This window comes from Oryzias melastigma, linkage group LG9, assembly GCF_002922805.2.
Source record: "Oryzias melastigma strain HK-1 linkage group LG9, ASM292280v2, whole genome shotgun sequence".
NCBI lineage: Eukaryota > Metazoa > Chordata > Actinopteri > Beloniformes > Adrianichthyidae > Oryzias > Oryzias melastigma.
Genome location: NC_050520.1, coordinates 19,782,851 through 19,804,575, shown reverse-complemented (window position 1 = coordinate 19,804,575; position 21,725 = coordinate 19,782,851). Strand labels below are relative to the sequence as shown.

The following is a 21,725-nucleotide window of genomic DNA, read 5'->3' as shown; positions in this document are numbered from 1 at the left end:
ACTCTTTTGTAAAATGCTTTTAATTTCTCACGTTTTCCGTTTCTGGTCCGTCTGCACAATGTTTACCTTGACGTCTCTCCAGAAGGCGGTCCAAACAGTAAAGCGTGGCCGTGGCTCCTCCCACAGGCTAGTCAGTCCACTACTGCTAACTGAACTGCGGAACCACTGCTCGGACGCGATTCCGTTGCACGCTTTTGGCTTTTCCTTTACATTTCTTTTTTATTTTCATTTCAACAGAATAGCAATGAAGTGCAGTGTTAACACTAAGGCCTTTTTAGCAGACTATCAACGGCAGCCGAAATAGCTAAGAAGTCGCAAGTTGGCAGTCAAAGTTGATGTTAGCTAGTTGCGTAGTTTGACAGCTAACTAAGTAAGCTAGGCTCGTTGGTATTCGACGTCAGATTCAAAACAAAGCCCGCAAAACCAAGAGACGCACCGCTGTCAACTCCAGATTAGTCCGTTAACCTTCAAGCTAGCCTCGTAAAACGACATTTGGGTTATTCTATCGGTAATTTGGACCTCAAGTTGATGTCGAATGAAAATAATTTAGCCGTCGAATTTAGCTGAAGTTGAAGAAGCCGTGGTCAGCGAACCCAGCTGCTGGAGCCTTTAGCTTGATCATAACGTCAAGTCGGATAAAGTCATTCTCGAATTTGTTTGATAGTTTTGGAATTCAATGTCTGAAAAGAGTTCATCGTCAGGTTCGGATGAGGATATCGACCCGGAATCCGGACAGCCCTTGGAGTTCGGAGGCGTGTTAAGCAAAGTGAGTTAATATGATTATTATTGCTGATATTCAGTGTTTGCAACATTTTCTATCATAAGGGAGATAGGATAATCTACAAGTTCAAAGGTCATCTAGGCAATACTGATCATAAATATTAATAACCCTAAATCTTAATTGGGTTTCAACTGGAATTTAACTATCTATCTTTAATAAAATTGAGTTTAAGGTTAATTTAAACAAATAAGAATGGTTTGTAATATATCCAGCTGTTATGTTTACCTTGCTGTTGTGTGCTTGACAGTGGACAAACTACATCCATGGATGGCAGGACCGCTGGGTTGTGTTGAAAAACAATACTTTGAGTTACTACAAGTCGGAGGATGAGCGAGAGTATGGCTGCAGGGGCTCCCTGTGCCTGAGCAAGGCTGTCATCACAGTAAGTACTCAGTCTTTGACGATTCAAACGGTTTAAAAGAGCTTTTGGGTTTTTTTATATTAAAAAAATTGAAAATTGTAGCAAGTTTTCAATTTACCTTTCATTCATTTATGTTCTAAAATAAATGTTTTTGCAGTTTTAGTTTTTTTAACTAAAAACTGAGGTGATCTTGGTTTGTCTAAAATGCTACATTCTGCACATTTGACCTGCATTCTTTCTGAGTAAGAGAGATAAGTTTAAATCCCACCTTGGTTAATCATTCATCGCCTTCTGGTACACTTCACTAAAGACATTAGTGAAACCAATGGTTTTATTGCTGTTAGTGCACCTTTTGTGAAGCCAGATTATTTTAGTAAAACCATTTAAAAGCTAAAATTAAATTCATCTACTGCACTTATTTATTTTCTTTAAATAATAGTGCCATTATATTGTGATTGCAATCGAGCTGCACGTGTTTTGTGTTTTTGTTTCAGTTTAACTGAGGGTTTACAGTTTTACAACACATGCTGCTTAATAATCCCATAACCTCCAGAGCCACCTCTCTCTGGGTCTGCTTTTCTAAACATTTAAAGTCATTTAGCTGTCAGGAGACTTCGGTATCCGGGCTAAAGAATGTAGACGAAAGCTATACCCTGTTTTCCGAGTTAAAATCAGTGTGACACACACCACGGAGCTGCAGACACACATTAGACTGTCCTCTAACCTAACCTCAACTTTGGGGAAATTTGGCTTAAAAAAAGCTCCAGGAAAAGGTTTCTAATCAAATGTTCTCATTGGGTTTTTTTTTTTAAATTATTTTGCAGTTGTTTGTAGTTTTATGTAGTGCAAGGAAATCCTATGGAGATGCCACGCATCCATCCATTTCCAAACAAACATCTGCGCAGCAAAGTTTATAACATCCTCTGTGCTTACGAGCAGGATTCCTCAGTCCTGCGTGCAGAAAAGAAGCCAATGCAGCACGGCTGTGCAACAGTGCTTACGAAGGGAAAAAGATAAGCTTCCACTCAGAATGAGAGGGTTGTAAACCTGATTGTGAAGACGGAGGTTTATGGTCCGTGTCTGGTACTGTACAGTAAGATCGACGATGGAGTTCTCTAAGCAGCAACGTCACGATTGGATGCACTCGCTATTACCTTTGGTTTCTTTCCAGTGATGTCTTCAAACTGAAGGGAATTTTCTGGATAACACAAGCTTCTCTTTGCGATGTTTGCTTTTAAAATGATTCGTGGAAAAAAGATAATTGAAGTGTAAAATAAGTGTTTAACTGTGGAGCATAAAGTTGCACAAGTTTAGACTTCATCTTTAGGATTGTGTGTCTCTTGTTGTCTGTCGAAGCAAATGAGGCAGCACGAGTGTTATTCAGCAAATTCAATAAAGGAAACATAAGGTTATGTCAGTTGATAAAGCATCCGTGTTCTCGGTGCTCCTACAAGGGAGAAAGAAGGGAATGCAGTGAGATTTGATATTCCCTTATTTCTTTCACATTATTTTCTGGCCGCTCAGATTCCAGTCTTGGAGGAAACGAACAAATTCTTTGTTGCCCGTGTGTTTTGTGCCTGAAGCAGTCGGTGGTTGGAGATGGGTGGGGTACAATGAAGAGTGGGGGAGTAATAGTAGGAGGAAAGCTTGAGAAGACCCAGACTCAAACTGGAGCGACTCTTTGTTGTGCTTTTTTTTTTTTTTTGGCACATTTCTGTTGTATCGTTAAAGAGTTGAACTGCAGACACGAGACATCAGTTTTCAATTAAAACAATCTGTTTATTTCGGCGGCTGAGTGGTTCCATGTGTTTCCTAGAGTGTGTCATTCCTGATCACTCACTATTACAGTGTAAGATTGTGGTGGTGTTCCTCAATATTTTTTTAATTTTGGATGTAAATAAAGAAGTCAAAAAGTACGTCCTGACATTCCTCACGCCCTGTTTGGAAAATCATGAGCCCTCTTCTGTGTGTGCAGCCTCACGAGTTTGACGAGTGTCGTTTTGACATCAGCGTGAATGACAGCGTCTGGTACCTCAGAGCAGAGGATCCCGAACACAGACAACGCTGGATCGAGTCCATAGAGCTGCACAGGGTGAGTATTGCGCTTTTCTCTTTCTGTAGAATCGGTTTATTACTCGTGTGTTAGTTGTCATACAGGTTTTGCTTTGAATGATTTTTGTAAAGTTTCTTTTAGAATCCCTCATTCTTTAGTAAAATAAGATCTATTCATTCGCTGTTATGTTTCAAGATTTGTCTTACTTTAAAATGCTAGTTTTTGGGATTTATTTATTTTTTGCAACACATTTAAAAGGCATTGCTGCGGTGCATTGCTCACATTCTTGCCGTATTCAGGGTGAATTAGGAGTCAAGAGGGGTTTCTCTCGACCCGGCAGAGCTGTGTGCTTTTTGGCTGTGTGAGCTGGGTGTGGCGGGACACACAAGAGTTAGAAACACACAAGGAGTTCTTCTCCCCGGGAATGTGAGGAATCTGAGGAGTGAGTTTGACGATGTGGGGGTATCCCCTCTCTCATATGATAGCGAGCTGCTGCCTTCTTTTGAGTGGAACTTGTGTTAAAGCAAAACATTTCAAACTTAATTGTTGCTGTACATGTGATTAATAAATGACCAGGAAATATTTTCATACAATAGAGTACCAAGGGGTTAAATCACTTTTTCTTTTGTAGATTTTTAATGCTTGACAGTCACAGAGTCCATGATTCAGCCACGTACCTCAACCTGCTTTAGTAGATTAGATTTTAATTATTTTACAGTACTTTCTTGATCTACTCACACATTGCAATTTAGGGATTAATAATCCATAAGGGTGGTAATGATTAACTAGCAAGCATTCATTTCTGACTTGAGGCTTAAAAGATTATATTTCTGATAACGCATGGAATGCATAAAACTACAGGAGCAGCAGTTGACTGATAATTTGCATCAGTGTGTGAGCAGAGAGTTGAAGATCATCATCTGCTTCATTTTTTAAAAATACATTTCTGTTAGGTTTAAACAACCTGAAACATTTCTCTGAAAGGAAGACAAGAGAGGGGCCAGTTCTTAAATCAGAACAGACAGAGAATGTTCAAACCAGTCTCCACCTGCTCTGAAGATCTTGGTCCAGGCTTCCCATTTTTATAACCCATCAGGGGAGGTCTTAGTTATATTTACATTTGCTGCTCTAAAGGTGTGGAAGGAAAAACAGCCTCAAACTGGTTCTATTATCATTAATGTCTTAGTTCAACGCAATATGTCGGCGTCAGCCTCTTCCAGTATCTGTAATATATCAGCCTCCAGACAGCCTTCAGCTTAGGATGACTGCAACCTTCCAGATACCAGCTGAGCACCACCTCAAATGAGCAGAAAGAGATTAAAATCATACAAAGCAAATATGAGAGAAATGTATGTACAACCCTATCAATTTCACAGCACACCACTGAGATTAGCAAATCCCTGCTGTCGAAGTTTGTACTCACTGATTTATTCTTAGCTAACACGCTGTACATGTATGATTGTATGGAGCCCAGAACTGCAAGCTATTTACTAGTTGGCTTCAGCTAAAGCTTTATAACAGGAATGCATTTATTTCTATCTAACTTTAAGAACATGTGGATTCATTTTGCTCTTTGTGAACTTTTTGCAGCTTTATTTTATGCAACTTGTATTTTCAGTGTTTGCAAATTTTTGCACCTTTTTAGTCCAAACAAGCTCCTGCCATGTAAAGCAATCAACAACATGTCAGACTTTAAAATTCTGATTTGTTTTTGTATTTCAGGAATGGTTATATTTGATGAAGTTATGGATTCAAATAACACACATTACTATAAAAAACTGAATGTGCTGTTTGAGTAGTTCACTTCCATGTTCCCATTTTGTACTTCTGTTTTTGAGTTTAGCTAAAGCTGAATGTTTCTATGTGGAAACGGAGCTCAAACTGTCAGCTCGGGTCATATCCTGAAGGTGACGTGTCCGTGTTGAGTCAAAGGTTTGAACTTCTTTCAGGGGAATTGAACTGAGTTACCACATCATATTGGCTAAAGAAGTTTCGTAATAAATGGAGGGTACAGAGAACGGTGGTAAATGATTCATATAGATTCTATATATATGTTTATATTTTTATTTAGATATTCTATTCTATACTATGAAACCATTATGCAGTAAAATATTAAAATTACTATTATAAACAACTTGTGACACATTTGTTTCAGTGTCTCCAAAGACTTACAATAGTATAATAATATTTTATTAGTGATATAAATATTTCTGTTATTATGGTTATTTACATATATTAATTAATTTTCATGTTACAACTAAGAATGTTTAATATGCAGACAGTTCTGCAAGTTTTGGACTGTTTTTTTTTCTGTAAGCAAACACTGATCTTTGGTCTAATAGTGAAGTTGTGTTTTAGAGTCGTGCATGTACTCTGACCTTTTAGTTGTGTCAAAAAGTTCATGCAGCAGCAGCAGCAAGTTGTGTGTTTGTGCTGCTCCCAAATGGACAAAGAAGGACTTGCATCTCACATATTTGTCACTAATTTAATTGGTTCTCATTTCACCAGAAATGGTGGGGATGGGGGTATATGTAATGCAGCTAGATTCACTTTTTTACCTCTTTAAAAAAAGGAGGAAGAGGTTAGTTTTTTAGTAACCAATATTATATAAAACATTTTTTTTTTTCATTTTTAGCATTTTTTGTTTTTATATTTAAATCTATACATTCCTGAAAGGCATACAGGCATTAGCAGCATTTGATAGACTTGTAATAGCAGTCTTTAATTTCACTTTCTGAAAAAGAAAAGTACATTTTATACACAATATTACCAAAAGTATTCGCTCACCCATCCAAATGATCAGAATCAGGTGTGCTAATCACCGGGCCTGGCCATAGGTGTATCACACTTTATCAGGCATTATCCCTTACTTTAAATTCAAAGGTAAGCATAGTTATAGTGGTTTCTAATAGGAAAACAAAGTATGGTCTGCATAACTTTAGTTAAAAATATTAAAATAATGTTTATGGTCAACAAGTTTAGTGTCACTCTAACTTTCTTATGTCAAAATAAAGCAATCTATTACATTATGCTCCCTAAATTATGGTCATTACAAAGCCTTATGATGTTTGGAGAGTGAATTATTTGTTGCAGCTTTACACAGCCATGCATTACTTAAGCCCTGCCGGGGCCATGTTCCCCCTTACGTGTTGATTATCATGTGTCAGAGGTGTTTGGCTGTTGTTTCCATAATCATGTTCCACCATTAGTTGACTGAGGAGCTATTGTCCCTCTAAAAGTCCATTTGTTTTAATGTGTGGGTGGTGAAAACAGCTCTGGTTAGGTGGAGAGCCATGAAGTGCAGCTCTCAACAAAGATTTTTGAGAGGTCTGTTTTCAAACAATTAAAATTCATATTCGATTTAGACAGATTTGCAGCATAATATTTAGGGGGAATTTGAAAACTGTGCATTCATGATGACATTTTTTTTCTTTACTATTTCTGTTGAATCAAATGATATGGATACCATCCGATCATCAAAAAATGATAAAAGGAGAGTGGAGTCGATAAAGCCAACGTGTGGGATGCAGACAAACGCTGCTCCCGTCTTCCCACTCTTCATTTCTGTCTCCCTCTCTTTTGCTGTGTCATAATATACAGTTGCTGCTTCACTCGCCCACCTCTTTTTTTTAGCCTTCATTGGTTTATTACATCTCTAGACAGCATTCGTCTCTAATGCATGCATGCATGCGCCCATCGTCTCTGCCTCTCTCATGCTCCTTCAGGCCAGCACACACACACTCATGAATGCTTGCTCAGTGATGGACGCTGGACGAAAAGGTGGACGCGATGAAAGGCTTTCACGTATCGGGGTGTGTGATTTCTTGGTTTGTAATGGAACTGGAGTGCATGCGGGTTTGTAGTTTGAAGCTTTTCCTTCACAGCTGGGTAGTGAGCAGATTCTGCTTTGTTCAGCACTTTCCAGCTCTCGCCCTTTGAGTCCCTCCATCTCTTCTGCTTCGTGAACCAATCTGTCTCTCCTCCGTTCGCTGTGAGGACTACTTTTTGTGTCGTCGTTTCATCTCATGTCACGGGCAAAGCTAAGGCTGTCTGGCGTCACTTCTTCAACTCCACGTCTTTCTTTGTGTTCCATAGTGATGTGTGTCCAAGGAAGGGGAGAAAAGTGGATAAAAGCTTCTACGCTGTCAAATCAAAGTAGTGTGGGAGTGCTTGGCCATGTTAGGGCCAGCAAACGGCCGGGACCGCAGCTGCGCCCTGCTCTGCTTTGGCTGTTGGAATGGCCGAATGGTGGGCTTATAATTAGCGTGTTGGCATGCTGTCTATCCCTTTGACCCGATACATTTAATACTTTCTCCTCTCAGATTTTTTTAATAGCAAAATGCATGTTTTTATCTGAATGTAAATGTTAACATAAATACCACCAATGGACTAGCTAAGAACTGTTTGCCTTTACAGGTACTTGTAATTTTTGAAGAAGCAGTTTATTTAGAAACTTCTAATTATTTCTCAGCAAGACACGTAGACTGTAGTTAATTTTAATATCTGCTTTGCATGGACTGCTATTATGCCACAAGCATTTACCAAATTATTTTTACAAAAGCAATTGTCTTCAGCTTCTTTAAATGCTTTTTGTCCAAAGGAGATACATTTACAACTGTGAATTTGCATAAATAAAACATTGACACATTTTTTTTCTGTTTGTCAATGCCCTGTATAAGTTCTCTTTTTGGGTTAGCCAATTGTATTCAAAGCTGCTCTATTATATCAAACTTGTAACATTTTTTGTTGATAATGAATAGTGCGAGATGAGGTTACAGTTTAGGATTTCTTTCTTTTTTAATTTGCTACATGCTCTAGTTTCAACTGGATTATAAGGATCAACATATATATCAAGTGATTTAAAAAAAACATTCTTGATGAATGTGAACGACTGCGGAAGCAGCATTTTATTTAGCTTTCCTTTCAAGTCTGTAGCACACAAACCATTCAAAGTTATCATTTGCATCATGAACCCTTGTTTGAACACGTCCAGCCTCAGGGATTTTTTTTTAACACTCCCATCCCGTCTCTCCACATTTAAACAAAGCTGGTCTTTCTAGAATTTAAGTTTTATTATATATTTATTAAAGACATTCTCATAAGAACGTGTAGCACCACTGCAAGATATCAGAATTATAAACAAGGCATTGAAAGTAAGACTTTTTGGTGAATATTTTATGCAACACATTCAAAGTGCTGCCCAAATTTTATGGAGCTTGTCTTTCAGTTGGAAGTGGCACTAGGACGTACAATGAAAATGACATTTTTAACATGTTCTTGTAGCATTTTCCTGGTATAGAGGACATAGTCAAGGAATTTAAGCATAAATAGCTTTTTGAGTATATCTTTATTCAAATTGTTGTGAATTAAGAGGAGACGAAAAAATACTGTTGGAAAAAGCTTGCAGCAGTGACATAGGAGCTACAATGGGAATCTTCTGATGCATCCACTTGCACACACATAGATCCATATATGTCTTCATTTTCATTGCCTGAGCTGGCATCTGACTCAGAATTGTACAGCTGAATATTTTCAATAGTGCTTGGCATTTCTGTTGCACTAGTAATGCTAGGTTGAGGGTTTGAGAGGCTATAAACTAGCAGTAGAGCATGTGAACGGAGAGATCTTTGTTACAGGTGACAGGAAGGGGCACGAGGTTTTTCCATGGCAACAGTACAGCCAATACAAATCAGAAGGAAATTTCCAATGAGCTACTGCCGCTCTCCAAAAACTATCTCCTAGAAATTATATTTTTTATTTATTTATTTATTTTTTATTTTGGCTACAAATTGTACTATCATAATTAAAGGACCAAAATATTATCAGATTGGGACTTTACAGTGGGCACACCATGCTGGCCTGACCCGACTCTATTCAGATTTCTGTAAAGTGTGACATACAGATTCTTGGAACAGACCCTAACTCACCACTTGCTCACGTGCGCACAGGTGCAGACAATCAGGCACCTAATTGGCATCACCTGTGGGTAATAGAAGCTTAATTAAACGTCACCACCAACCACAGAAGAAGCTGATGGACATGGTGAAGATTTTTTTTCCACATACTTTGCTCTGTTCCACTTCCCAAAATAATGTTACTAACAATTGTGGCACATATTTAAGGGACGTAAACACATTTTTTATAAAAGTAAAAAAAAAATAATAATAATAATAACATTGTGATGACAATTATATAAAAAAAAATCAAAGAAAGAAATCAACCAAAAACAAATATTTAAACTTTTTTTTTTGCTAAGCTTAGCACATATTGCTATTAAAGTGTCTTCATTTAGCTCAGTTGCAATTTTAGTGCATGAGTGTCAGGATGGATCGTGGAGGCATTAAATGCGGTTTGGTTTGTTGTGAATGCGGATCAGTAGTGTAAATGCAAATAGTTTTTGCTAAATTTTGGGTATCATTTTTCTATGGTGGCGTAGGCATTTATGATCAGTATTTAAATATCTGTGGCGCCATCTGCAGTGGCGAACTGCAGATCTGGTGCTACAGATTGTTCTGGATCCATCCAGGTTTTAAAATAGAAGAACAGAAGAATTCATGAAATTCTATAGAGAAAAATTAGTTATTTTGTCATTTAAAACAACAGCTCTGGTCTTCTAAGATCAGTTTTTAATATTCAACATTCAGAACTGCATTGGTATTAATTTGATTATTTGCAATGGTCACATTTTGCTGTTTTGTCGATTCATGAAATGTTTTGTTTATGCATTTAAGTTTCTATGGTTACTGAAGAACAAAAAGCAGACAGTTTTTAAAATGATGTCAGTTTAGGAGGAATAAAACCATTGACCATTGTGGGTATACGATGGTTACCATTATAGTTTTTACATCTAATTACAATCTACGCTCTGAAAAGCTCATTTGCATTTGGACTGTTCCACGTCAGCACGCACAACAATCAGACTCAGGCGACCAAATAAACACGTGGTACTAAAAAATGAAAATGATCAGATCTGATGTTAAAGCATATTTTTTATGCCTTTATTTTCAAACTTTTAATGGAATCTGCATGCATGAGCAGTTCAGTGTTGTGTTTTATTTCCAAGGGAGCTCTCTTTGTTTACAGACGCAAGGTTTCAAGTACAGAAGAATAAGCACGACTTAAAACAGCGCATGCAAAACTGACCCTCCCTACCTACACTGAGATGACAGAAACGTCTCCGTCATCCTTATTCACACTGACAAGTTTCCAGTATCAGTGTTTATTTTGCTCTGACAGAAAAAATGTGTTTAAATGTTTTATTTGTGGAGAATAAACTAAAACCTGGTAGCTGGTTGGTTTTATGGTTATCTACATAGAAAAATTCTCTATTTGTAATCATTTAAAAACTATGGGTGCATAAAAGGGTCAATTCAAAGTGGGAAAGTTGCTGGTTGCGGAATACTGATTTACTGTTTTCAAATTGTTGTTTCTTCTGTTTCACTTTTTTGTTTGTTTGTTTCTTGAATTGAATTTTCAGGCCGAGTCTGGATATGGTTCAGAATCAAGCCTGAGGCGTCATGGTTCCATGTTGTCCCTCACCTCAGCAGCGAGTGCCTTGTCCTCCACATCCACATCCTCTTTCAAGGTAAAACATGCTCTCCGCTGACTGAGCTGCCAAAATCAAGCTCTTTGTTTTTTAATTGTTGGAGCTGAATCCTCCATGAGTGTAGATGAAACTTGATGAATTCATTTTGCTTCTGTCTTTGTCTCCGCTCAGAAGGGGTACAGGTTGCGTGAGAAGCTGGCAGAAATGGAAACCTTCCGGGACATTCTGTGCAGACAGGTGGACACCCTTCAGAAGTATTTTGACTCCTGTGCTGATGTGGTTTCCAAAGATGAATTTCAGAGAGACGGAGGTAATCTGTTTATGTGTGTATTACTGTAAAAAAAAATGTGTTTGTAGTTTTGGAAATCAATAGAAAAGATCTTGTTTGTTGGAGCAGAGTTCAAAAAGGATAAAAGATAATATTTAGTAAGCAATTGAAAAGAAATAATTTCTTTTGGACTGTAAGTGTTTCTGTTTTACTCACCTATTTACCATCTTCTGTGAGTGAAAGCCCAGAACACTTTGTCCAAACACTTCAAATATAATAACTTAACACGTCATGACCTGATAAATGACTAAGATCTTTTAAATTCATGACAGATCGAGAGTATGCATGCAGTTTCAGTCTCAGCTTCTTTCACCAAGTAGTCACACTCTGCTAGTTTATGCAGAATGTTCTACAACATTCATTTGTAGGGAAAGCCTTGACTTTAAAAAATGTTGTCTGAGGACTTTAATAAATCAGTAAAGTTTTAATTGTTTATCTGCATTGATTTTTGAAAATCAAACATTGCAATAAACCTGAAAAAATATGCTAATAGGATTTTCCTCAACAACATATGAATTCATTAATAGTTGTTTATATTATCCCATCCAAACTATTAGTTTTAAATATACTCTTTTGTAACAGAAGAGGATGAAGATGAATTTCTCACCCCTACAAGACCCGACGGAGAAAACAACAATGGCAGCAAAGAGAAATGTGAGTCCACCGGTATGTTTTACTGTTTACATGAAATGTGATCATTATTAGATAAAACTTTGTGTGTAAATGCATCAATGATCTATACATAGACTCACAAAGCTGCATCTATATTCAGCCATTTTCCTTTGTTCCCGTGTGTTTGTCAGTGTTTTCCTCTGCTAATCCCAAAGGCATCAATGGGATTGACTTTAAGGGGGAAGCCATCACCTTCAAGGCCACCACAGCAGGCATCCTCTCCACTTTGTCCCACTGCATTGAGCTGATGGTCAAACGTGAAGACAGCTGGCAGAAGAGGCTGGACAGGGTACTGTGCTATGGAAATGTTCATATTAATCCATTTGCTTTGTGGGTATCAAGTCACTTAAATATAATTTAAATAATAAATGGAGGTTTTTAAAATTTGATAATAGTATACATTAAATGTTATTATTGTTTAATTTTATTTAAAAAAAAAGTAATTGGGATGACCAAAAATAGATGAAATTAACCTATAATTTAATTTACACAAAAACTTTAATACTAATTGGTTAATTTTAAATCCAACAATCTGCTTTATGATTACAACTGATGTAAAGAAAGATGCCTGTGCCTTTAAAACCCTTCATGCTTTGCTTAGTGGATGTTGTCAAACCAGTTTTTTTTTTTTTTGCTTCCTGTGTGTAAAGGCGTGTCACCCAATCCTAAAAACTGCTAAACGCCGGGAAGTGTTTTCAGTCAGACTGCTTGACTGAAACTAGAATCAATGTTGCCGCGTTTGTCTTTCAAGAGCAAACTGTAGCTGTGGAGCAAGAAAATAGAAAGAAAAAAAAGGAAATATAAAAAAAAAAAACTTCTCAAAGGAGCGCCACACGTCAGGCTTTTACAGAGAGAGCTTAAGAAAATGACTGCTCGGGCTAAATGGTGCAATTTGTGGAAGCCTTCTATAGGGTGGAGAGCTGACCTGCTCAAACAGCAGACGCAAAGATGGATACCTTTACAGACCTGCAGCCTTCTCTTCATAGTAGGTCACACAGGATGGTTGTTTGCCTTCACTGTCGTTTGAGTCTCCTAGCATATATTTTCTCTTTGTTTAGTTGTTTATTGAAAGCGTTATTTTATGCTACAATGTACTTTTGACCTCTGTTGCCGCCTTTTATCAGCCTCTCTAATGCAGCTGAATGTCATCTTAGAGTAGAAATCAAAAATACAATTCCTTCACTTTCATGTCAGAACAGAAGTGAAGAGTCGTCTTTCGTCAGTCACTCTTAATCTTATACATACATACATTTCTCCAACTCAGGTGGTATTTAAAATGTATTGTAGGAGCACAGAAGACTTTGTTGTACTGTGTGTACAAAGTATTCAGGCATTTTGTTGGTTTTTAGTTTTCCCCCAGGTTATAAAAATGGGATTGGTAGCTATGCAGTTATTTAGCTCTCTCCATCTGTGGCTCATTTGAAATGTTTGTGGTTTTTCATATTTCTTCATTGTATTCTTTTTCTTTTCTTTTCCTGATGGACATATAAGCATATGTATGTATGGTTAGAACATTTTGGTGGAAGTCCCAGTTCTTAATCCGTAACATACAGACTGTTTTTTGATTATTTTGATTATTTTGCTCACAACCTCTTTATAATCATTATTTTAAAAAAATGATCTCAGTGCAACAGATTTATTTTGTTGCATGACTTTTTCTTGGAGTAATGGTGTTAAAGTCGATAAAAGTTGATGCTTTCCCTAAGCAGAAGAGTTTTTATCCAAATAAAAACCGTTCTCTTGCTCTTTCCACTCCAATATTTCTTCAGATTCCCTAAAAAATAGTAGTAGGAAAACTTAAACTTTTTCTGATCCATTGGGAAAAAACTACTTCATTTGTGGATTAACATAATCTCCTTTGTCTTCTATTCTGTTGTGCACGAGATCTAATCTGAAATTAAATCTGTTTTTGTCATCATGTTAGATTTTGATTCACATAGTTCAATCATTTTTTTCCACTTATGTGATTTGGGCTAAAATGTTTTAGCTTTGTAATGTTTTCAAGAAAACATAACTTTAGGCTGCATTTAAAGTCAAAAACAATGTATTTATTATAACTTCTAACATAATAATTGATTTTATTTAAATAAATTACAAAAAGTTACTAGTTGTAGGAACTTGTTAAAAATTACAATTATAATACTTGTTTTAGAGTGTCAAAAAGTTGATTTCCCTAAATACAAGAAACCCACATGTCTGTCATTTGTATCACAGATTACCATCTGTAATCTGATCTTTTTGAGAGGCGTGGTGAGGTGTTTCTGTAGATTACCAAAACAGTCCCAGTGATCCCCCTGCATTATTCCTCATGTGTTGACAGGAGCTGGAGAAACGGAGGAGGGTGGAGGATGCCTACAAGTCCGCTATGAATGAACTAAAGAAGAAGTCACACTATGGAGGCCCAGACTACGAGGCACGATGAAGTGATAAGATTTTAGGATTACAAAGCCACACAGAAGCGAGAGGATTTCTTGACTTTGTACCAACATGCGCTCTCTTTATCCTGCTAGGTGTGTTCTCATAGGAGAATAAAAACCACTAAAATTGCTTGTTGTTGTTTTTTACAGGAGGGACCTAACAGTTTAATTAACGAAGATGAATTTTATGATGCTGTAGAAGCCGAACTAGATCGACAGGACAAGATAGAGGAACAAGTAAGAGAAAAGATGGACAAATATTTGTCATTAGAGATCTTCTTCTGTCTCCTTTCTTTTACTAAACTCGTGTCCCATTTCCCTCAGTGCCACTCTGAAAAGGTCAGGAAACCTTACTTAAGTCCAGTTCCACCTGGTGATGCCTTTTCCGTCATTGGTACACATAGATTTGCCAACAAGGTAAGCAGCCTTTCTCTCATCCTGTCTTTCTTTTGAACTGAAAATCTACATCTTCCTTATGTTGTGTCTTCTGTACTAGTGTGTGTGTTTGTGCATGGTGGGGGAGTCCTTGCTCTCCTTTTCCTCTTTTTTAACCAACTCTGCTGTTCAGCCCCATAGCTATTGTTCTTCCCTGTCCTCCGTTGAGTTAGTCAGCGCGTCGGATGAAATTCACAGATTCAGCGTTCAGGTACTTTCTGTATTTGTCAGAGCATGAACAGAAAGCATGACAGTGTCCACCGACTGCTTACTTCATTAAAACATTTTTTTTTGTTTGTTTGTTTTTTTGACCGATGCTACACGACATTTCTACACCAAGTTCTGAAACTTTTGGTCTAAGATTTCTGGCATGAGCAGGCTTCACCTCTCACAGCCAACAACACTTAATAGGAGTTCACATGTTCAGCTTCTGGCTTTTTTTAAATGACAGCATGAAAATCAAAGTCACATGGTCATCAGCAAATTTAAAAATGAAATGATTCAATTATTTAACAAAAATCCACACAAGTGTAGAAGCAATGTGAAAAAACCCCTTTTTTCCCAGACATTTTTAAATGATGCAGGTTGGTAAAAATTCTGGAACTTATTTCCTTTAGGGGAAATTTCTGGAATGCAGAGCCCAAATGATCACTCCTCCTCCACCATACTTAAAATATACTCTACGTTGTTCATTTTAAATCTAACCACTTGCTACTTTAAGATGTTGCTTAGTAAACAAGATTTAATCTAGAGAAAGACGCCTTTCCAAGACTTTTATTTTTTCTCCCCATTTTAAATGGGAATTTAATGAACTTTATCTCTTTACATGCTAACTTAAGCTTGTTGACTCTGAGATAAAGCACTTTGTTTTTTTCTTATGGTCCACTTTACTTTGTTTTTCAAGTGTAGCTGATTATCACATCTTACTTACATCAAGAAAAAAACATGTTTTTCTAACACTACTTTTGCATTTTGACTTATGTGGCTTTCTTTAAAAAAAATGTCACAGCACTGCCTTTTTATATAGTTTGAGTGTGTCAGCTTTTTCCTCAACTTTGTTTCTGTGAGTAAAGTTTTTGAGGTTTAAAGGGTTAGTAATGGGGTTGTAGGTCATTTTCGGTGTTAAGTGTATTTCGCCTTATATTTACCATTTCCAAATGTTTTGGCGTGTTTTGAGCAAGAAATATTGAAATAAAACTGCATTTTTGAGGCCAAATTTGGCAAACCTGTCTCTTCCGGGTAAAAAGCTCCGTTTTGGTCACGTGGTGCGTGTGACGTCAGAAGGGTCAACATAGCAAGATGGCTTCTGCTTTGCGTGTCGGAGCTAGCGATAGCGGCGATATTTCCAGGTCCACAATTCTGTCTTCAGACTCAGATCGCGGAAACATTTGTTCTGAAAGTGACACTGATTCAGAGGCGCCGGGTGTTTGTAGTTTGAGGACTGTAAAGCCCTATCAATTTGAGCCGGCAGCGCGGAAAGTAAGAGCTCACTATTTGGCAATGACACTGACAGTGACGCTGAGAATGCCGATGAAAACGAAAGCTGTCCGTTTATCAGAGCCATGCTCGAAGCTGGAAGACGTGGAGCATCTCGTGAAGCTTTATTTACAGATCGGAACCTTTTGGCGACTCTAAATCAACTCATTAATGACGCTGACTATCCGGGTCGAAAATGCAGAGTTTCATATGCAAAATAAAGAGCTCAGAGACATGTTTGCAGGACCGTCCGCCACTTTATTATTATTATTTATTTATTCTCTTATTTAATCACTTTATTCACATTCCCAGAAGCTCTTTCATCACCTTACTGCATGTCTCTGACATGCGCAGAAAAAAAGGAGAATGTAAACAGTTCTCCGTTCTCCACGTGAATCGTCCCGTTTCAACACACAACAACAACAGGGGATGACAACAGTCTGTCACGTTAGCTAAGTACACTGAAAATTCCGAAAACAAACAATTCCTCTTCAGATGAAAGCATCACACAGAAATGAATGAGATCTGATCTTCCACGGAGGAAGAAATAACTGTGGACAGCTGCGAGTGTCGATGGTTTCATCAACGGATCTGCAGAGATCCCGCAAGCCACCATCAATGATTAATAAACTGGAAATCAAACAAAGAAACTTCCAAACATGTGCAATGTTTTAAACATTCAGTTTACCTGTTGAAATCAGAAGCTTTTCACAGTTTAGTCGGTCTGGTTCTGCTCACAGTGTTCATTCACAATAGGCTCATTTCGATTGTAAATCTCGTAAATTTATGACTTTAAAAATCATAATTTTATTTTTTTTTTTTTTGGTGGCCCTAATACTCCGTCGGACCATAACACCGATGTTTATAGAATTCAACTTTGCCGCAGCGCACACACATACATGTATCTGCAGACACCCTGGGTCCGCCTGCATTCTGCTGCTGGCGCTGTCTCACTCACATGACGTCAACGCGTCACGTGACCCAAATCGAGCCGTTTCTGAAGCAGGACGAAATGCGAGTGTGATTTGTCGTTGATTTGGTCAAATTTGACAAAAACCTGCATTTGTCAACGGTAATTATTTGTTATTTTTGATACATTAGAACATATGGAATATATCTGGATACTTATTTTAGCTTTGTCCCAGGCCATTACTAACACTTTAAGGTGGTTTTCTTTCCCATGACTGCTGGAGACTTTGTGATGCTGCATGCCTGGTTTTGAGTGAAACATCTCCATTTTCACAGCTTCTTTTCTTCACATCATTCCTCTTTTTTCACAGCATGAGCTCACATTTAGTCAGACTGAGAACACAGAATGTTTTACTGACTTTTGAGGTCGAGAGTAATCATTCTAAACAAGATCAGCTTATTTAATTTGCTTGGTTGCTGCTTCAGATTCTGAAACAGAAATATTTACTCAATTCAGTTTCTGTAAAATCCTTGTGTTTGGTACGATGGAAGATCAAGACTCTAAATATAGTGTGCTGCTTTTTGCCCTGAGCCAGGGAACTGGAGGACGGTCTCACATGAATCAAGTTGATATGCATGTCTTTCAGGTGGAGGAGATGGTGCAGAATCATATGACTTACTCTCTTCAGGACGTGGGTGGTGATGCCAACTGGCAGCTGGTAATAGAAGAAGGGGATATGAAGGTGAGCATAGAAACAAAAGTGTTTCCAAACATCGCTGTGAGCACATTGGTTCATTGGAAGTGAGGAGATGGAAAGAAAGTCATGGCAACACAGCGGAGAAAAAAAAAGTGTTTTTTTTCATAGGTTTACAGAAGGGAAGTGGAAGAAAACGGGATCGTTCTGGACCCCCTCAAAGCTACTCATGCTGTCAAAGGGGTGACGGGCCACGAGGTCTGTCACTACTTCTGGGACACAGATTTCCGAATGGACTGGGAATGTAGGTTTGCACTATCCTTCCGCTGTTGTCTGACTGGTTTTACGTCAATGTCACGACCTGTTCTGAACGGATCTCCTCTGTCCCTCAGCCACCATCGAGAACTTCAACGTTGTGGAAACACTCTCCGATAATGCCATCATTGTTTACCAGACACACAAGGTAGACACACTCCATTGTCTCTCCAGATTTCTCCTGACATTTGTCAAATATTTTATCAGTGAACGCCTGTTTCGCTGCAAGCCCCAACTGCTGTCTGACTGTCTTTCAGAGAGTATGGCCGGCCTCTCAGAGGGACGTCCTCTACCTGTCGGCCATCAGGAAGGTTCACGCGACAAATGAAAACGATCCCGACACGTGGCTGGTCTGCAACTTCTCTGTGGAACACGACAAGGCTCTTGTACGTCTGACCGTCCAGTCTTAAAGAAAACCTCGTCTCATTTACTAAATTACCTGAAAAGTTCATGTTCTGAAGGGAACATTGAGGATGTTTTTCCAAGTTCTTTGTGGATAGAAAAGAAAGAAATGCTAGGCATGAACTTATAACAAAGCTCAGAAAAACACAATACAGTGAAGGGATCTAATAACAGCTCTCTGTGTCCTAGATTGGGAAAAAGCAGCATCTCAGGTTGTTATTACGACTCCATGTGTGGGTTTGGTCACACGTTGCAAATAATTCTTTCTCAAAATGCGTTTTAACTTAAAAGCCTTTAGCCAATAATCAAACACACTCATTCCTAATGAAAAGACAGCAGAAATCATTGGAAAGTTGGAAGCAGAATGAACAACCGGTTGAGTTCTGGGTGCTCAGCTGTTGTTCCAGTGGCCTAATAATAGTGCAAGCTCATGGTTGTAACAATTCTGGGAACTTCTCTGAACGTTTTTCCCTGCCTTGAAATTTGCATGAGCACGATCCACTCAGTCGTGACGTGAACTCAGCCAAGCTCCTCCCACACCCGACCAGAAAAAGTCAATCCTGTCAGTGTAATAAATGTAAAACAAAACCAGTGGATTTGGGTTCATTCATTTTTATTTTATATTGGACTTTAAAATTAGAACATTTACAAATATTGTAATCAAATCTAGAGAACTGCTTCATAAAATAAGACCCTTTGAACATTCTCTACCAGACAGTATTCATCTTTTTCAATTTAAGAAAAACGATTGATTTTCTTAGGGTTTAAAAAAAAATCTTTGTGCAGCTCACAGTCAGCAATGGAAAATAGAGGAATCTAAATCTGTGCAGTTTTATTAAATTATTTCAGTTATGGCATATTTAATAGTTAAAAACTGATTTCTTTGAGGAGTAAAACATAAATGTTTATATAATTTTGCTTACTGAATATTTTTATAGACAAAAGTAAAACAAGCATATCTGCTGGAGTGAGTTTGTATTTATTTATTCATTTTGGAGACATTTGTCGTTTGTCTAAAACAAGAATAAACACATCTGTTGTAGTTTGTTCTTTGATGATGATGTTTTTTGTTTTTTTTTAATATGTTTTTCCAGCCCACAAACCGCTGTGTTCGTGCCAAAATCAACGTCGCCATGATCTGCCAAACACTGGTCAGCCCACCAGAGGGCGATAGAGAGATCAGCAGGGACAACATCCTCTGTAAAATCACTTATGTTGCCAATGGTAAGTGCTTCTCTCCTCCTCTCCAGACAGGATAAGCATCCGGCAGGAACAAAAAAGCCCACAAGTCTTCATCAGCCTCACTAAGATCTGCCTGCAAACAACCAACACCCAAAACCTCTGTTTACTTTCATCTTAAAGCGTTTACATTTAGGTCAGCATTTTAAATGGAATTACATTCAGGACTTGAAAGCGTCATCCGTACTCTTTACAGAGCAGGGAGTTGCTCAAAGAACGCTGATTATGCTGTGCCTTTGATGTAAGCTCTCTGGAGACGATGACACAACAGCGCCACTGGGAATTAGCGCCTGTGCTAACTCTGAACTCATTTTGCTCTGTAGTTTGTAGCTAATGTTTAAGGGTAATGAAATCCATCTGATAATGATCTCCTGTGCAGTAAACCCTGGAGGCTGGGCTCCGGCCTCCGTCCTCAGAGCCGTGGCCAAGAGAGAGTACCCCAAGTTTCTCAAACGCTTCACCACCTACGTTCAGGAGAAAACCGCCGGGAAGCCCATCCTTTTCTGAACACCGTCAGGTAGCCAGGTACTCAAAACACCCACTCTTATACACTCAGAACATTCAATATTCTCATCTTGTCTTCTGTCTCTGAAGCTCTTTTTTGTTTCAGGCTTTTCCACTGCTGGGATGATCCAGAAGAGGCTCTGGAGGACTATCACTCACCTCTGGTGTAGAAATATGCTCTCTTACATGTAGACCTCCATGCTCCAGAGCTGCAGAACCACGAGACTGTAGCTTTATTGCATTAGTAGTTGGAATGGCCCGACGCCATCAGAAGCCAAGAAAATCCCTTTTCATGTCATTTCAAAAGTTCCCAAAGCGGTTTTTAAAAATCATTAGCTTTTTTCCCATTTGTACATTTCTGATATTCGTAAGATTCTTGATGTTTCAGAGGTTTGCTTTAATCACTAGTATTACAGCTACTTGTTTTGCTGCTGCTAAACCACCACAATGGAGAACAGTAGATCTTTCCAGCAACAACCCTAACGAGATGTGGAACTTCCTCGTCTCCGTCTCCTCTTGTGTTTACGCTTCCCTCTTAGACGGAAGTCAGAGCTTTGGAATTCCTTCTCGTGCTGATGTAGCTTTCAGAGAGCACCACGGACACCATGTATTGTACAGAGAAAATTGACTCCACTGTTGTGAGAAATGTGAAATGACTGTTGAACTTGATGACAGCACTGGGCTGGAGGAAACGAGGAGAACCAGCAGGTTAACCCTTTTCTACACTGATGTTAACCTGCAGCTGTCTGTCTTTATCGATTAGACTGATATTTGTAACTGATCAGCCATAGTGTCTGGAATGAAGATCCTTCTGAGAGATGAGTAGATACACTAGACAACCACAATTTTTGATTTGTTTTTTTTTTCTCTTTTTCAGCCCACATGTGGCAAAAAACAATTTTTTTGTCTTGTTTTTGTAAGTAAAGAATGTAATCGTCATAGAATTTACATTTCACTCGCAGCACTACAATGCAGTGGCCTCCTGCCGTTCGGCTGATTAAAAACCCCCAGAATGCCTTAGACGCCAGGATGCACCTTTTTAAAAGTCCTGGTTTTCTCTACCAGATGTGCATTTATCAGCACTGAACTGAAGCCAGAGGGGGGCGGGGCTTAAGTCGACATTTCACATCATCTGAGACTGTATTTAGTACCATCAGAACCAAATTCTGCTTCACACTTTCAGTCCAAGAGGTCATTGGTTTGCATTTTGTGTTTTTTGTTTTTGTCAGCTAAAGAATGCAGTTTGTGTTTTTAAATCGTATTTTGTCAGTGAACCTCATGTTTTGTATATTTCTAAGCTGTATAAGTTGTACATCAAGAAGTGTTATTATTTGCACTAAATTTAATGCAATTTGACAATGTTCTGTAAATTAAAATTGTTACACAACAGAAGTTCGTTCACTGTCTCATCAATGAGAACACAAAAAGGAGAACTTTTAGAACTTTATTTATTGGAGGCTCTTCTATATATAAATATGCATCATCTTTACATTCAGTGATTAAAGTGTTTCTTCAGCAAATGGTAAAATATTGTCATTTACAGAATAAATTATGGTCACAACAGAGGTGTGATTGTAAAGTTCGACATGTAG

The 21,725-nt window shown here is 38.2% G+C and overlaps 1 protein-coding gene across 7 annotated transcripts; it reads left to right on the top strand.

The window, feature by feature from the left end:
* Positions 1 to 103: 103 nt before the first annotated feature.
* On the top strand, positions 104 to 21,525 carry cert1 (ceramide transporter 1). Of its 7 annotated transcripts, none has more exons than XM_024275473.2 (18): positions 104 to 766; positions 1,029 to 1,163; positions 3,118 to 3,234; positions 10,673 to 10,780; positions 10,913 to 11,051; positions 11,652 to 11,735; positions 11,873 to 12,030; positions 14,062 to 14,154; positions 14,309 to 14,395; positions 14,483 to 14,575; positions 14,727 to 14,804; positions 17,626 to 17,721; positions 17,845 to 17,977; positions 18,066 to 18,136; positions 18,246 to 18,374; positions 19,485 to 19,614; positions 20,009 to 20,146; positions 20,224 to 21,525. In XM_024275473.2, the coding sequence occupies exons 1-17, from the start codon at positions 677 to 679 to the stop codon at positions 20,134 to 20,136; spliced, it is 1,869 nt and encodes a 622-aa protein (XP_024131241.1). In that variant the 5' UTR covers positions 104 to 676; the 3' UTR covers positions 20,137 to 20,146; positions 20,224 to 21,525. The 7 variants fall into 7 exon arrangements, with proteins under 7 accessions (XP_024131241.1, XP_024131240.1, XP_024131243.1 ...); XM_024275472.2 differs by having other exon boundaries at positions 20,009 to 20,154; positions 20,240 to 21,525; XM_024275475.2 differs by having other exon boundaries at positions 105 to 766; positions 11,652 to 11,723; positions 11,897 to 12,030; positions 20,009 to 20,154; positions 20,240 to 21,525.
* The last annotated feature ends 200 nt before the right edge of the window (positions 21,526 to 21,725 follow it).